The sequence below is a fragment of the Falco naumanni genome, chromosome 4, assembly GCF_017639655.2.
Source record: "Falco naumanni isolate bFalNau1 chromosome 4, bFalNau1.pat, whole genome shotgun sequence".
Classification (NCBI taxonomy): domain Eukaryota; kingdom Metazoa; phylum Chordata; class Aves; order Falconiformes; family Falconidae; genus Falco; species Falco naumanni.
In genome coordinates this window covers 84,838,342-84,856,555 of record NC_054057.1, presented here as the reverse complement: position 1 = coordinate 84,856,555, position 18,214 = coordinate 84,838,342, and the positions used below count along the sequence as shown (strand labels likewise).

General features: G+C 39.4%; 1 protein-coding gene across 4 annotated transcripts in view; it reads right to left on the bottom strand.

Moving 5' to 3' along the window:
- USP22 (ubiquitin specific peptidase 22) overlaps nt 1–18,214 on the bottom strand; it is a 110,832-nt gene that overhangs the window by 2,737 nt on the left and 89,881 nt on the right. For all 4 annotated transcript variants that reach the window (XM_040593596.1, XM_040593595.1, XM_040593593.1 and 1 more), the window contains 6 exons: nt 17,677–17,824; nt 10,327–10,432; nt 8,482–8,640; nt 6,175–6,301; nt 3,308–3,399; nt 1,763–1,825 (listed from right to left, as the gene is read on the bottom strand). In XM_040593596.1, the coding sequence (XP_040449530.1) occupies nt 1,763–1,825; nt 3,308–3,399; nt 6,175–6,301; nt 8,482–8,640; nt 10,327–10,432; nt 17,677–17,824 (695 nt within the window). The remainder of the gene's footprint in view (nt 1–1,762; nt 1,826–3,307; nt 3,400–6,174; nt 6,302–8,481; nt 8,641–10,326; nt 10,433–17,676; nt 17,825–18,214) is intronic.

Sequence of the window (18,214 nt, the reverse complement as noted above, 5' to 3'; positions counted from 1 at the left end):
AGCTCTCAACATTAACCGGGAAGAGGGCATCCTTGCCCAGGGAAAAGAAGCACATTTTCCTTTTTCTGTTTTGCTATTACTGCAGCACTGCAGTCTGATGACACCCATCAGCTTCACCAATACTGGCTAGCAAAGATTTTTCTTCTAAAATAGATCAATATTGCTGCATTCCTGAAGAGGACCACTATCTAGTCTGACATTCTATTTCCCTGAATCAGTTACTCCAGTGAAACAGAAAAAGGCATTTGAGGGATGGGGAAGGAGGTAGTCTTAATTATAGCTAATCTTCACTCTTTCTAGTGATAAATTGCTGTACTGTTTAGTTGTCCTTAATCTGGAAAATCTGTACCTATTTTGAAATACTGAATATATTCAGCCTCGACTTCCAGCTTTCAGATGCTGGTGCACATTTGCCTGCTAGCCTGAAGACTAGCAGACACATCTCTGTTCCAAAGAAAGGTGTACCGATAAGCTAATCAAGTTGCTCTTAACTTTTTTCCCCTTTTCTTTTCTTAAAAAGAAGACTGAAGTCCTTGGCTCTTTTGTTCTAACTTAAGATTTTGTTTCCAGTCTTAAATATACTTGTGGCTCTTTTTCAAATGTTCTCCACTAACTCTTTCTTAAAATGCTATCCCCAAACTGGGATAAAAACACAGCTGCACAATGGTAAAATAATCTCTCTAATCTCACTTGATATGTCCTACTTACATTCAAAATCCATGGAGCTCTTTTGACACAGTAGTGCCACAACAAGGTGCCTATTCAGCTGACGGTTTACAGAGCCACTGATTTATAAAGTCACCCTCTTGCTAGTGGAGTCCTGCAATCCAACCAGGACGGACACCACCCCTTGGTCCTACATGGAGGACTCTAGAATTGCCCCAGCTGCTTACCTGCATCCAGCTACTAAGCAGCTCAGGTGCCTCTGCTCTCATTAATCCTCTTCATTGTTAACAGCTTCTCCAACTTAAGTCATTGCAAACCTCAACACTGATCAGCTGTTTTCTTTGCTAACACTTTAAACACCATAAATCTCATCAGTAAATTGCTATGGGCCACACGTAACACCTGCCTGGTATCTGCTCCTATGACAACTGCACTGAGACCTGGTTAGCTGGTTTTAAAATCTGTTTATTGTGTGATTCCAGTTTCTTAATGAAACTTTGTAGTGCCAAATGAAGTGCCCGGAAGAATTTAAATACACATCAGCACATGAACAAGGTTTTTTTAACTTGTAAACTCATTTAAAAAAAAAAAAGTAAGGTTTGTGTGACCACCTGTATTCCCACAAAGCTATGGATGTTGGTTTCATTTACACTCCCTTTACATCCTTGAGCAAGTCCCGTATCAGCCCATCATTTATGCCGACTGGAATGAATACCTGCCCAAGAGAATCCAGAATTGCTGGGGTCATCTACTTGGGACTTTGAGTGTCAGTGTTCTATAAACTTTCTTTCAGTCCTCTGGAACTCCCTTCGCTACTGCAATAGAATTAGGATTATTTAAAAGGAAATACCCATCGCTTTTAATTTTCCACATGGACCAATTGCTGGGGTTATCACCTTCAGATCTGACAGTCAGCTGCCACAAAGCCACAAAACGGTAGGCAACTGCAGTGAACGAAGCTTTCTTTTGCAACAGTTCAGACTCACTGTGCTGTCAGATTGGGTAATGCCCTTTGCACCGCAGCATACACAGCGGAGCATCTCCTCCTAGAAGCCAACTACCTTTCACAATAGGAGTCACAGAATGTACCACTTACTTATTATCATTGTTTAGACTATCCGTCGGCTGCTGGTACTGCCCGTTCATTCTGCTCTCTTTACTGCAACACACATACACACAAAAATCCAGTCACTTAAAGCAGTGGCTTCCCAAACCGAGGAAATAGGTTTTAACTGACACAGCCTGTTTGCCAAATCCAGATCCTTATTCAAAAGCACAATGCTGCTTAGCAGCAGAGAAGCGCTGCTGATTAGGATGCTAAAGATGCTTTATTTGTTCTTGCAGCAATGCTACATAAGAGACACCGTTTTTCCTCCTGGTCAAGGCTTCAGTGCTGCAAATACAGATTTGTTTATGTCAAATGTCCTATCCAAAAAGCCTAAAAACAGGTTAAGAAAAGATTTGTATTTTAAAACTGGAAAAATATCTAATTACATCAATCCTTTATCCTGTGATGGGTCAATCATCCTGGCTCTGACTTGTAAATTCATTTTGTGTTTTGACAGTAGCAACAGGATTATGCTGTTGATTTCATAGCCGATGAAATTCAGATTACTGAGTTATGCCTGCTGATTATCCCATCTATATTCCATTATGCTTGATACCTTTCATCAGCAGAGCCTGCTCTATCCAGGGAGAATTCAGCACAGAGGAACACAGAAGTCTCAAAATCTCCAGAATATACTGGAATAAGCCATATATTCTTGATACATCACTATTTGACAGAGCTTCGGGGCCCTCCTTTCTCTCCTAGCAGAAGCATCTACTTTTCTTCAGGGCAGGGGGGTGGCAAGCTTGAAATTGGTAGTAAAATTTCAGCATCAAATACAGCCCCCTGTGTGAAGAGATGCCATGTTTTGGGGCTTTCTGCATTGCTTCAGATATAAATTAAATCTGAATATCCTTTTTTATATTTGAATGGAATACCTGACAAATACTTGTTATGTGAGCTAATCAAATTCCTTTCGTAAAGGTATAGTTATACAAATGTCATGCCTCTTACAAACCTGGGATGTGGGAAAGGTCTTACTGTTTAAATATCAATTAGAAATACCTATTTTAATTTGGACTATGCTTTTTCTTCTTGCAGCATTCTCTAAATAGAAGTTGAACCTATAAAAACAAAAGCCCCCGGGCTTTGCGTGTGTGCAGGAATGAAGAGGAAGGAGTTTTATAACTTCAGAACGACTAGGTTAGGCATTAAGTTATGTCTAGCCTGCCTAATCACACAAGATACTGGTAGGTGACCACTCAGGGGATGGGACCAAAGCAGAGATCTGAAGGCACGATGGATCCGAGTCTATACATTTAACATGCAACCAGAAACATAACACACATTAATAAAAAAAAAAAAAAAGAAATGCTGAAATATAAAGCTTTTTCTGGCACACAAAACCTAAAAATTTATCTAAAAATTAGGTTTTGAAAAGATGTACATTTCAAGGAGAAGCTCACAGCAGAAATATCATTATACATACTGTTCTATAACCTTGATTCAATGATGTTCCATGTTTCATGATGCACATGTATGAACCGGTAAACAGTTCTGGCCATGTCTTTGGGGGATTTTGTTGGTACACACCTGGAAGCCATGAATGGTGTCATGTCCAGCTCCAGCGGAAACGAGACATACGTAGTGATCTTTCGCCTCAGTTTGGCTGAGTGTTCAAACCGCTGGAGACAAAATGGAAGAATTGTTTTTTCTTTAGAGAAAGGCTAACTTTTCTGTCTTGTATAAATGTCTTAGGAACAGTAACATTAAAGCATATTAGCAGTCAGTATCGAGGGACATCCGCAGATTTTTTTCTACCAACTATTTAGGCTGGGAACCCCCATCTAAGTGGTAACTCACTTCTGCCAACGGGGGCTGGGGGGAGGATACGGTATTAATTAGAGTCTTTACTTTAATATCTATACATAGAAACTTATTCCCAACTGACATTAAGAAAAAAATATATTAAACAGAGAGAGCACGCACAGCCTTTACCCAAACCAGTGTTTGTGCGACGCACTATTCAAATGTACGGCTGCTGCCTACACCAGCCACAGAACTGGTGACAATGGAAACTTGGCATCAGATTCACACGCTTAATCCACCCATCCAATCATCTCAAGTGACAGGAGTCAAGCCTACACAGGAATACCAATTCAAATTAAGGCAAAAATGGAATATGATAATAAAAAAGCCTTGTCCCTTCGCCAAAAGGAGCCTGCAGTATCCACCATCCTCTCCTCATCTTCTCAATTGAACATTAAATGGAAACAGGAACAAATACCAGAAAGAGATGAATGAGTTTCTATTTAAAGGCAGCTTCTCTCCCCATTTCTCAGAAATTCTGCTCTATTTACACTTCAAGTTAATTATTTTCCAATTGTGGTGCCGTAACAATTCCCTAGCAACAGATCCAGACATGAAAAGCTAAGACTTCTGCAATTCTTATCTTTTGTGTTTCTTTCTTGCGTTAACACATGAAATGAAATTTGCATTTTGCATGGACAGGACAACACAATCACTTAGGGAAAGTAATTTATTTTCAAAAAAATCTTCCATCATTCTGGGTAACACAAATACTGAACTGAGTGAAGGGAAGGGACTGAGCACATTCACATCGCCTTCCTCAAAGAGCAGAATCACCTAGGTATTGTCTTGCCAACAAAAAAAACCAAGCACCCAGCACCCCCAAAACTCCCCCCAAAGGCCAAGCAGCCATCCAAGCACTCCTGAAACCTCAAGTCAGTCATGCAAGAATACTCTTCAGGAGGACCGCAAACAGCCAAAGCAGAACAAAGGAACCATGCTACCATCTATTCCAGCCAGGCTACTTTCTTTGGCATGTAACACTGCGTATCATCTTGGTTAATACTCCAGATGCAACTGAAGAATTGCTGGTGTGTATGGGGGTGAGCATCTGAAGGTATGATTGTCCCAAACAGTCTGAAAAGACCTATGATTACAAGAGATGGAATTCTTTCCACCTGTAGCACCTTTTCCAGTAGAAAACAGAATCAATCTTTTCTCATGAATACAGACCTTCCTGTGGCATTCTGTTTTCGTGTCAAGATCTCTGCATTTCATTAACAAGCTTCTGTACAAGCCAGAATTTGAAAACTTAAATTGCTGCTATGCTAGATATGGAGTTGCTATGCAATTTAACAATTCCAAGCTACAATCATTGCTAGAAAACAGTCCGTGACTTGCTCAGTGAGACCATGACACTATAGTTACATGGATTAATAGATTTTCCACTATGAACGTACTGGCCTAGGTTAGAGGACTACTGGAAAATAAGCCAAAAAACCTGCTTACATGCTACAGCAACGTTCGGCACGCACTTTGCCATGACAGCTACAAGATAAAGGTCTAATTCCAACACTATTGAAGTCACCCAGGTGTTTTACTGAAGTTCAAAGCCTAGAAACCGTCCACCAGAATTGAACAACTGAACAAAGTCTCTGGAGCTAAAGGCTGGAGCATGTGTTCTTTCAGTTCACCATTCCAGAAGTGGAAAGAGAAGCACCACAAGCCTTAATTTGTACACAGCACATAGGCTGCAAGTTTAAAATCTGTTTCCAGTCATCATGGCCATAGGTAATATGCCATTTTCCTTCATTTAGCTTATGTGACACTAGTATCATCATCAGATAAGCAGTTTCTTGAAACACTGGTCATAGTAAAAGCTGAGGCCAGTGACCATCAGTTGCTGCCCAGAAATGACAGGACTATCATTCTGTCCCAGGAGACACTCAAGACCTTAGAGGTCTGCATCTGAAAAGCTCAAGCAGATCGAAGATGCAGTTAAATTACTACGGTGGCTGCTTCTATAGAGGCCTGTGGCATCACTTTTCGAGGACCCTTTTGCCTCTTGACGCAGAATGACCTTCACCTTCTGCGATAGCTGCCTACTTCGCACCAGTCACACACTTTATGTTTAAGCTATAAATTGTACAGGACTAAATATCTGAGGGCACCAACTATGACATTACCTCTCATCATTGCACCTGACAATCTGGATTGGAAAGGCTGGAAATTACATTACCATTGGGAAGATAGAAGAAGCCTTCTCCACTGCAACTAGTAACTTTTTAATGCTTTTCCTTCAACGCAGAGCTCCTCTGTGGCACTCTTCCAGTAGAAGTGTCGGGTAAAAATTTTTACCATGAATGATTGGAGATTGGTTTCTATGCTCGTTCAAGTATTGTACTAGCCTTCCACTACGTTTCTAGATTCTGGGGTTTTAGGTTTCCACAGACATACTGCAAAGCTACATTATAGATAACATAATACTATCTTAATAGAAAATCTAGCTGGGCATGCAAGCTGTTCTTTATATTAATTTCATATCATAAAAGATTAGTTCAGTGAAATCCAGAAGATATGTCCAGGAATTTAGCTCATCCTCTCAGAGAGGAACGCACTTCCTCTGCTCTGACTGCCCCCTGTGAACTTACTTTGAGATGAAAACAGGCCACAATGGGTAACTTCTTCATAGTGAGTTGTTTGGTGGATTCCTGGTAGCTATGGCAACCACTACATTTGATTTTGGCACTGCTTCCTAGATGTTCTGGCCTTGTAAACCTGAAAGAAACATTAAAAAGCAAAAGGGATGCACAAAACAATCAGATGCTTTTCCACACATGCTGAAAACATTTCATTTACTTCTGGGTCACTGGACCCACAAGAGACAGAGCTCATGGCTTTTAAGTGTCATTTTGAAAAAACCCAACGCCTGCAATGACATAAAGTGCTATGGGTCAGATATCCAAATCTGACATTTATCATCGCTCTTCTTGGGAACATTGTGCTGAAACGCATCAATGTCTGAGAAAGGAGCTAAATGTTTGTTCATCCCCTACAACAGGACAGCTACTTTTCATGCAGAAAGCAAAGATCTTTTGTTTTCAAAACCAAAAACATTGATGTGGAAGTTCTGAAGCAAGATGACACAACTTCTGTGCTCAGCTGCATGCTGTCTGCAGGACACTCTTCCACCTTGTAGCCCTCCAGGGCTAGGATCAAAGCTCTGAGATGGAAAGGGCTGTAAACACAAAGTTCTTTTCAAAATACAGTATCTTCCAAGAAAACCCAAGTGTTGACAACTAGGAAATCTCTTTTAAAATTTTCAGACTGAACTACTCAAGGGAGCTATAGGGAGAGGCTATTACAGAATAGGGAACTGCTTAAGAGAAAATATACTGCCTCTGCGTTCTCACAACAGATTAAAGAAAAACGTGGCTCTCTTTCAGAGACTGTAGGCACCAAGAAGGCTAGTGGGGTGGACTGCTAAGTCATCTCCAAGCTTAGCCTTCCACAGGACAAATGATCATCTCTCCAGAAGCTGCTCTACAACTAGGATTTTTGAGATTAAATACTCTGAAATATAATTGAACGTTTTACATTAACACACACACTCAGCAATGTGAGGGCAACATGGTATCAGCTTGCCACCAACATTACCCTTCTGTTTATGTGGCCTCTACATTAAGTGATCATCACAGCCTCTTGGTCTCCCCTCCTGTTTAACACTATTTCCTTTTCCTAGCCTATGTACTGTTTTCTGCTTTTTGATTTTTTTTCTTAAGTCTGTAATAAATTCACTTCTATCTTTGTTGTTACTGTTGTTTAGGAGTGCCTACACCTTTCTGGGTTTTGTCATATTCCTGTTCAATCCCTCCTTTTCCAAGCCAGCTTCAAGCTGCATGGCCACACTGATTGACATGAAACCACATACTCTCCTTGTCTGAATCTAATATTCAACCTGTTTGCTAACTTTTGGGTAAAAACCTAGACCCATACTCTTTATCCATTAGTGTTCAACTTCTTTCCAAAATCCATACTCTTTCAGAGTATCTTTGAACCTGGCTTTTTTTTCTTCCCCATCATCATCTCTCTCTGATTCTACTAATCCCCATGTCGAAGAAAATCGCTAGAATTCAATCAGTTTTGCCTCTTGATGCATTCTTGCATCAGCAATTTCTCATTTGTACCAATTCCCTTGTTTTCTTAAAAATACTGATCTTAAAAGTATCAAGAGGGTTAGAAAACAGATGTCAGAGGCTATGGATTTTTTATTTCAGGAGGATTAGCTTTGCTCCAGGCTACAGGTAACTTCTTCCTCAGACAAATATCTTTGACAAGTATCTGCATTTACCACAAGAGAATGACTTTCAGGTCTGCTAAAAAATCCAAGTTAACTGTATATGAAGCCATAACGTTCCCTCATTACCCGTTCCCAAGATGCCCAAGTTTCCGGCTCAGAATTATCTTTTCTTTTTGAAAGCTCCACTCCTTTAATTCTTAATGCCATCCCCACAACAGAGCTGGCAGTAGCTGACCCTCAGTTCTGCTTAGAGCAAAATCAGATTCATGCTTGGTGTTATAAATTAGATAAATATTAAATGCATTGTGAGGTCTTTATGTGCTTGCTTAGCTGACATAACCAAGAATACAGAAATGGACGCTAGTGGTTTGGATCATTTAGAACCATACTGCCGGGCAGCAGCCAATGTAAAATTTGTTTTCTTTTTGCATTGCGTGGCTACTGGTTTTGATTGCTTATGGTTAGGCTTACTGTTGCTCTGAGCCTTCTTTGCCTTCTCATTTTCTCTTACGCAAAAAAAAAAAAAGTATAAAAATGCTGTTTCGGGATCATGCCATGACAAAGCATCACTTACTCCCACTGTTCAGTGTCACCTGGAGAACAGAACGAAGCCAAAATCTTTTTAACCCACCAAAATTGTATTTGTCTCATTTCATACCTTCGCAAGCAGTCTGTGAGAGTGGTGGTGCCTGATACATGGCTTTCCCCATTTACGACACTGCCATCACTCCCCGGACTCAGTGGCCAGAACGGGGTGGAAGAACCTGGCAAATCCAAACTGATGTCCCAAAACGGGTCTATCGTTGTGGAAACGCCACTACGAAAAAGAAAAAGAGTTTAATACACGTTTAAAGGAAGTAAAATTAACAGTCTCTCTCCCTTTAGGGTGCACACCAGACACTTTGAAGAACCATGGGATCTACATCACCCCTAGAGGGCACTCAAAGACGATAGAAAATACAGTTGCTCCAGAGGGTTCTCCCAAAACTGACTCTTTCGGAATATTTAAAAGCCATGTGTTTTAGGAAACATATGTGATGTACTTAATGCAAAATATATGCATTTAGTATGTTCTCCCACTCACTGGAGTTTGTTCACTGAACAAGCAGGGTTACTCAGAGATAGAGGTACTGGTTGGACTACTGACCAGTACAAACCAGTACATAACGCCTATGATAGCTACATGCAATCCAACTAGTTTAGAAGCATGGCTTGCTGGTCAAGACAGGGAAGATGGTGCTTATGGCTACTTCAGTAGAGTGCCAGATACTTTTGCTATACAGTAGTGCACTGAATGAAGCTTTGCAGTTCATATTAGTATCTCCTACGGCATTTGGAATTTGAGAAGCCAAAGAATAATTGCATCAAGAAGCAGCGTATGTTGCTGATCAGATTTCTCTACAAGACAGCTGAAGACAAGCCAACAGCTAGACTACGGAAAAAGCAACTAAAAATTTTAACTTGTATTGACTCAAATCTTTCCTTCCAACATTTACATTTTTAAGAGAACTCCAGAACTTCGGGGTCTAAGGTCCTAATTTGGAAGCATTCTGTTTGTACTCATTATGCTGATTTTTTTGAGTTCTCTCTTCCTCTACAACTAGTGTCTTTCACTCTGCAAGCTCATTAAGCCTACAACGTTCTGCCTTTTTTCCAGCTTCCTTTATGCAAAAGTTGTCAATTTTCAAAAGAAAACTCCTTTTGTTGAAGTTTCATCAATGCTAATATTGTGTCATAACATATCAAGCTTTTCATTATATCATGTAAGGATTCTCTGGCTCTACCAGGCAAAGAACAAAGTTTCATATGTTTTCCTTACAGTAAATCTCCCGCAAATCTCTCCAGGAAGCTGAGAATAAAAGCAGATTCAAACAAGCACAGCGCAACAGTCCATCTGCAGGACAGCGTGCGTAATTATGAAGAATTCATGATGGAACAAAAAACAAGAACCCTGACTTCAGCACTATGGCAACACCAAACATCTTGAAAGAGAAGTCAACTTGCTCCAGTACACAGAGTAGAAGAACGAATGCATTTTTCCTTGCTCTTGTAAAACATTCATTTGCTGGTACCCGAAATTACATTAGATATCAGCCGCTTTGAAGCCTCTCCTGGTGGTATGTGAGGCTCCTAACTGTGGGAAAATATGGTTGCGTATCAGAATTTTCTTCAACTGTAGCGGCAACTACATACTTTCAAACCCAAAGGGATCTTGGAAGTCTTTTCCCCATGAACCTGGGGAAGAACAACTTTCCACAGACCAGTAAAACCTTTATGTCCCTAAGCCTGTAGTACTTTCCAGGTAGCTTTTTTGGTATGTCTTAATATATGATAGTTCACTGGCTACGGATTGCATTTAGCTGATACTGTTATTTCAACAGTTCTTGTCTCGCTGGAATTTTGCTGGTATTTTATTGGTATTCAAGAAAGAAAAGATTCAGCACATCGTTGCACTGGAGGGTGTGCAGATACAAATCAGAGTTCAGAACCAGAAAAAACTTACTGGCAGACTTGACAGGTAACATCAGACTGCAGTCCGCCTGTGAAGATTTGGTCTATGATGCAGTTACAGTGGTTGGGGTTGTTGGCCTTCTTCCCATTATCATCACCTGGAGGGATGCAAACACAGACTCAGAAGTCAAAAATCCTCTGAGGGCACAGTGGTTTCTCTCGGGCTGTGTCTCCAGTAACTCTTTGTAACACAAACTTATAAACACACTGCAAGTTCACATAGACAATATAGAACCCTGAAAATGTTATGCATTGAAGAAGACCCAAGGACACAAGAAGAGAACTTCTAGAAAAATATAAAACATAATCAGAGGGTGACTAGAGGCAGTTAACTCCTGTAGAGGTGAAGCTTTAAGCAGTTAGCCAAACCCCTACCTCCCTTTACAGAGGTTTGCTTTGTGCTATCTGGTATCAGTTCCTAAGAGGAAGGAGTTGCCAACGTGGTTCATAAAAATGAGTATTTCAACTTCACTTAGCACCATGCAACATTTGTATCTAAACAAACTGCCAGCCCTTTACCACAGAAGCACGGGGTTCTGCTTCGGCAGAGTATTCAATAGCACATTATTTTCCCACATCAACAAAGGAGAAACGTCAACAAATGCAACTTTTTTAATTCTATCCCAGGCAACTTCTGAGAGTACAGTGAGGGCAGGAGGTTTGTGCAGACCCATTAATCTCCAGCCTGCTGTCCTTCCAACATAAATGGGTGTACTTTCTGTTTGCACCAGTGAGAAAATAAGAGATGTCCTTATCTGAAGCGGGAAGCGCCATGTCTTCCTCCAGCTTTTTCAGAGACACGGCAATCCTCTCAATTCCCAAGTGAGACAATGAACACATTCCCACCTTTTATGGATTATAAACTGTCACTGCAGGTCTCAGGAGCACAGCAATTAATTTTTATTGAGTGCTAAGATTAGGCCAATTCAACTTTCTTAGACTAACCAGAGCATTAAATAACCAAAAATTCCTTGGCACAGTTCTTGCCTTTGAAGCCTACTCCTTCCATTCCTCGTAGGTGAACTAGGAGTGACACGCTTTTTCTTTGATTTCCAAGACTTTTCTGCTTATTTTCCTTGGGTAGGACAGATGCAATTGGTTTTCCTTTGTACAGAGATGCACACACAAACAACTTCACAGCACCAGCTCATTATTTTATAAAGTCCCTGTTAAGATACCTTCCAATCTCCTACAGCAGAAATGGGGCTAGGGCAGAGTTAAGTTTTGCCAGGTTTCCTAGCATCTGTAACTTCCTAGGAAGTATTTAATTTCTGAAACTGGACTACTAAGATGTTGACTCCTCAAATGCCAGCTATTCTTCAAAACCAATTTATTTCTGGTCAAGTAGATTAAAAAAAAAAAAAAAACAAAAAAAACACACGTGAAGAAACTGAAAGCACAGGGCAAAAACCCACAACTTTTCTTGTGTCTAAGGTGCTCTACCTAGAGTCTTCTTGCAGCAGGAAGGAATAATTGTATTTTTTTTCCAATGAAGCTTTAGAAGTTTGTTGAAAAATATTATATAAACTGACAAAGGTTCCACCTGACACTGGAAAAGCACACAGAGGTGACACCTACACTAAGCTGCAATGGGCCACTTCAGTTAATTAGATCCTAAATGCTGCAGAAAAGCTCTCACTCAGCTGCCTCTTCAGAAACTTTTGTTTGAATTGTCAAGAAAAGCATATTGGTTCCTTAAAATGGCTCTTGAACAAAATGCTCTAAAATTAGATTTCAAATGTGTGAGGTTCAAGTTGGGGGTTATCAGACCCAGTCTCAGGCATTCCTTGACGGGAATTTCAGCTAAATCTTGCTGAATTTATTATAAGGTCTCGATTATGCTAAGCTAATGAATGAAGCATACAGTATGGAGATGGTACAAGACATTCTTCACCTTTAGAGAAAGATCACTTATAAGCTCTAAAGACTATGTGCGGATTTTCAAAGAAGAATTTAATGTTTTTTATCTTTTTAAAAAACTCTTGCTTTTCAAGAAGCAACATGCAACTGCCACATCCCTGTAATCTCACCATTTGAAACATTATCTCCCTCTGTTTTGTTTCGAGGGGGCAGAAGCAAAGAAACAGCATCTAGAGGTTCTCCCTGGACCACAGGTACCATCCCTGCTGGACACCTTTAACAGGCAGCCATTTCTGCGGGCAGGAGAGAACCAATACTCCCTTTTCAATTATACAAGTCAATTAGGATCAGTGATGAGAGGGTCTCAAAAGAATATCCTGCAAGCTTGTTTCCAGCAAAAACAGAAGGCCATTACCCACTCAACATTATTTCCCATGACATTTGGTTGGAGAGGAGGAAAAAAAAAAAAAGAAAAAGAAAGAAAAAAAAGATTACCACCTACTCACACTTGTCAATATGTAACAGATGCTGAGAGGAGGTATATTATGCAGCTGAGAACTAGAAGCTGCTAGATTGTTGTACTCAAGTTAAGGTTCCCCTTCAACATTTCTGTCTTACAAAGTAGATTTTAGTTTCATACATTTTTCGTTTATAAAGCTGGTCATAATTCCTACTAGGAAAATCAGCAGCTTCTTTATAAGACATTGGACAGCACAAGACTAAACCCAAACCTGAAATACATCAATGTATACACAACTGTAATTACGAGAATGGCAGAAAATTGAGTTTAAAAGTTTGGATTCAAATTAAATGCAACTCTTCTTTTAAAAAACCCAGAAGTTACTACTGTGCCTGTGCAATAACTAAGCTTATTAGAACTTTTGTTCAAATATATAGGCATTTAATATACTACTAAAGGTAAATCATACATAGCAACTGTAAGAACAGCTATAGATTAATTTTTTAACATTGCTTTTGGTTTTGAAATAAATATAAATAAGTTTTGCCTTCCATTGTGTATTTTAAATTAGAAAAAAACAAATTTAAAAAATGCCAGATTTTTAAAAGGGCATTTATCAAAACAAGACATTAATGTTAACTTTTCTGGTCTACTGTGGCCCCCAGTGTCCTGAGCATGTGGCTTGTTATTCTTTATGGCAGAGTAGCGTACACATAAATTTATATGGATCATAGCAGATGACATGTTTCACAAGCATATGCTTTAACGGTTCCTAAGAACATCATGCACAATTCATAGAGCGGGGTAGTGTTTTACTCCCAAATCTCAGCACGGCATTCTTTCTCTGTCACGATACCTAGCACCAGGCTTCACGTTTGCTTTGTAGCAGTCCTCCTTAAAGATGAACACAAAGTGCTTCACGAAAACCAGATAAATGAGGAATAATCAGCTTTAAAGTACTACTGGTTTTTTTTGACAGACAACTGAGTAACATTGGCTGAATAAAGTTTGTGATAAAAATACAGGATTACTTAAATTTTTTTTATCTTGTTTTTTTGAACCTTTGTGTACAAATGCCCATCTCTGCCACACTCTGTTGCCTGACAGTTGTTGCTATTGCAATAAATAACACCACCCCCCCCCCCCATGGCCAGTGATTTCCCTGGTTTGAACACTAACTTTGGAACTGCGGTCTTGGTCCATACAAGAAAACAACAATTCTGGTTTAAGTTTCTCCACGTTTGAATGTGTCGGAGATGAAGTTAGTAAACTACAAAGTGTTCAGATAATTGGAACCCGACTGTCAGGGCAGTTTGCAGAATTAGAACCCGGAGTTTCTTCCAGAGCACTGATAATTAAGATGTATCCGACATGTCGACTAAAAGCTGACCCAATGCTTTACAGACTGAGCAGAAATACCCATTATTTACATTCCTCTAACAAATGAAGGGCCCTGAAACTCCTGAAGGATCCCACATGCAGAGTGGAGTATACTTGGTACTTGTTCTCCACAGAGAGTCTAAGAAAACATGCAAGAAGCAACAGATCAATGTCTGGTCATTTTCAGCATCTTCTATAAACCAAACATAGTCGAGAGACTGAAAATCAAAGTTGTTGTGCATTTTGAAGATCAAAGGCAATACATGCCAAAGTCCAGGTGAAGTGGTCAGACTTCGGTACAAAGGTGGCCACTACCTGCACAGCAAGGCTGCTTACAGCGTTACTCTCATAAAGAAGCTACTATCCAACGTAGAGTAAGTTCTGAATCTCATTTGGAAACTTTTGTGGTGAGAAGGACCACAAATACCAAGGTAGGATGACATTGCAGAACTCCTGAGCGCTGCCATACCAGCAACAGAGAGTGGAACAGCACAAAATGCAGGTACAACTTCAAATGTCATTTATAGCAGCAAGGTTGGAAAAAATTCAGATTCAAGAAAGCTCTCGCTTTTCCAGTTGGAGCATGCATCTAAGGAGAGACCTTGTGCACACTTTGGGTGACTGGTAGAGAAAGAGGAGTAATGAATAGCTTTTTTTTTTTCTTCCTCCACCGGAATACTACTTTCCAGTTAGACCATCTTTCTCCAGCTGTTGGAATGGAAACCAGTGATGCACAGGCATGACAAGACCTGATCCCTTTTATTCAGAAACATTTTGTATTCCTCCAGAGCACAGAGGAGCCCTGGTAAGTGTTCAGAACATGCCCTGCACAGATGCTACAGCGCAGCACAACACTGCCAACACAAGGTGAGCCATCACCCCCAAGACGGGATTTACGTGGGTGGTCACACAGGGATCCTGGGCTTCCAAAAGCTTACAGTTGCCTAAAACGAAGTATATATTCAACCAGCATTAAAAAACCCCACCAAACCAACCAAAATGAACAACTACCTGTGCCAGCCAGCCTATATCATCATCTCAGAGCAGTTAATTTTATACTTTGTAGGATGCAGTTTTATAAAACTTATCTTTAAATGCACATCAAAATCATGTATTTTTCCTAATTTACACAGTGGCAGACATCAACAACAAGCATTCACAGCTCTCTCTGACTTGCATTAGGACACCTCTTAAGAAGTTGAATAAATGGAATGGAAAAGGAGTAAGTGATCAACGTCAGCCAAACAAGTATCACTGGATATTTATACAGTTCTTAGCATGAAGAACACTTTGATTTACTTTTGTGTCTGAAGCCTTTGTGATCACAAGTAATGTCCAAAAGCTGGGGCTTTGGGACAAAATTTTCCCCGTGACTTTATTTTACTTCACTATGTGTTAATCTTAGAACTTGATTAATACCGACTGGAAACTTTAAAAGTTTTTTTGATTCGGTAAATTATTTAGTATTGGCAGGGGAGTCATTATTTATTGTAGCTTTAGGACTTAGTTCTCACTATTAGTAATAATATTTTTACATATGTATACTTCACATTTGTGTGTGTGCCTGTGTGCATATACAAGTGGGAAAATGTTCTCATTACATAGCAAACTAGTTCATTCCAGAAGTGGTTTATCATGACCATACTTGAAATTCTGGTTTAGATTAACTTGTTTGGTTCCCACACAACTGCTCAACCACTTCTTTTAAACTACCTTGATGTGGTATAGATTATTTACCATCGTTAAATAAAAGTCTTTCAATTTCTTCAGAAACAGAAATTTAAGAACCTGGGTACACAGATGTCAAGGATCTAGTGCTAATGCCCTCCCACTAGCAGCACTAACAGCTTAGTTACGCCCATGCAAGTAGGCTCTAACTTCAGGATATCCATCAAATAACTGAATTTCAGTCCTTGTACTGAATGCAAATGGTACCTTTCCCACAATCCAAAAAACCTCAGTGTTAAAAGGTGCAAAACTCCCTAATTCAATTCAAGCTGGCTAAAACCCTTATGAAACTCAGTAACAATTCAGAAGTCAAGTGTTTTTAACAGATTTGTGACATCCAAGAAGTAGTAAAATACATCCGCATGCATACACTCTTTCCAACAAAGAATGTCCGACATACCATTTTTTCAGTTTTAGGACAGATCACAGTTTCATTTTCATTCGGGATGGAGAGGCCAAACAGAACCAAAAGTAAAGAAACTGCTGAGAAAGCTTGATTGTGCTGGTAATTTCAGGAGATACATCAGATAGATTCTTCATTTAACACCACTTTAAATCACACTTTAAAAATGTCTTTTCAGATCCTTTATCAGTTCGGAAAGAGCACAGGGACCTTTATTGTTTCAAGTTTTTCCTTTACAATTCTGAGAACACTACTACTTCATAAACTAATCAGGAAGTATATAAGAATTACAAACATCATTTTATATCAAAGATGACAAAAAAGCTTCCAGATTTGTTGGATCCATGGCCAGAAACTTTAACAGAACCAAGAAGTATTTCTGTTTGCAGCTGACTGTATTTGGTGTTAGGTGAGAAGTCAGTATTTGGGTCAGCTGTTCCTTACAGTACTTCAACACTAGTTTAATTAGGCTTACTGAATTTCAGTTGGTGATTGTCAAATGACAGATACTAATAATTACAGAAGAAGTTCTATGTACTCCTGTCCTTAGAAGTACTCTTTTTGGAGAAGACTCTTTTGGAGAACACCTATGATGAATCTGAACAAGCCCATCTGCTGCCATGTACGACTATCTCAAAGATAAAAGCAAGACTTCGAAATGTTTCAAAGAAGCAGTAGCAGCTTTCCCTTTGATAGCCCTCTAATAAGCCAAAACACTAACCTCTAAGTGCTGCTTCTAAGAGCAACAGAGGAAAGTTCAGTGCTTTAAAGCTTATTTTCAGTCACTAAGGATTTTTGTTTGTTTGTTTTGCTATTAGCCCTACTGTTTTTCCCTTACAAGAATAATAAAAATTTCTGTGCTTAAGTAAGTGAATCAAGCTAGGTCAAATGTTGGCAGATTGGGAAATTTTCAGTTCAAATTTTATTCAGCTAACTAACGTGAAATACATAATTTCATATATTACCACCAAATCAGTTCAAGACTTAAGACACTTCATCTCTAAGCACATGCCACTGAATATTTTTACTGTATTGTACAATTATGTATTTTTATAGAGAGATTAACAAAGCAAGATACCAAAAACAAATACTAATTTTTTATTCACATTTCTGTAAGTAATTTGGCATCATAAATACAGTAGGATAATATTTTAGAACAGCCATAGCCTCCCCTATGTTATATTCATTGGTCCCATGACACACTGAGTAAGAGTTCTAACTACCTCAAGTATAAATAGAATTAAAACAGCAATTTAAAAGAAAAGACAGTGACTCATAACCAATACAAGAAGAAGGTGATTCAAACCAAGGTACAGGCTTGTCTGCTTCTAACTCCAGGTAATTTTTGACAGTTGAAATTGTTTATTTATTTATAAATCTTTTCCTTTAAGTCTACCAAACATCTTAAAAGGAATTTGCTAAGACTGTTTATTGAAAGACACTACAGGGATTGTTCTACCTCCTTTTGATCCAATATTCCTTGTTGGCTGAAGACTTGGTACAAGCCTTACCTTTGCAGTGTCTGTGTAGCACATCTAATGCAGCAATGAGGAACTCGTGTGCATCTTGTTGCTCGTACCCTGCTAAATGCCGTGCATGAGTCCATACCAGGTGCAATAACCTATATGGAATGTGAGGAGATCGGTGCCCAGAGTAAAACTGCTCAAAGCAAAGAGAAGGACATGACTGTTAACAAGTTACACAGCCTCAGCGCATTTAATTATTAAAAACTTAAATGAGTGCAATTAGTCAAATAAATTAAAACCATTTAATTCTGATGGCCTAATAATAAAACACAGAGATATAATTTTATCACAGGCTACTGAAGAAGTGGTCTCAGAACTGAGCACCTCAGTTTTCTCCCTTGAAATTCCATCATTTTGTGATGGATTAGCCAAAGAAAGGCAGGGGAAGGAGGCTGAGTAAGGTGGACACAAACAACACTCAAAAATGCCTTGCTGATACCACTGGGTTTTATTGAAATAGCCAGGGGTGGGGGGAAGTAGGGAAGAATCCTACATTTGCAAGAAATCAGCAATTTTTCATAAT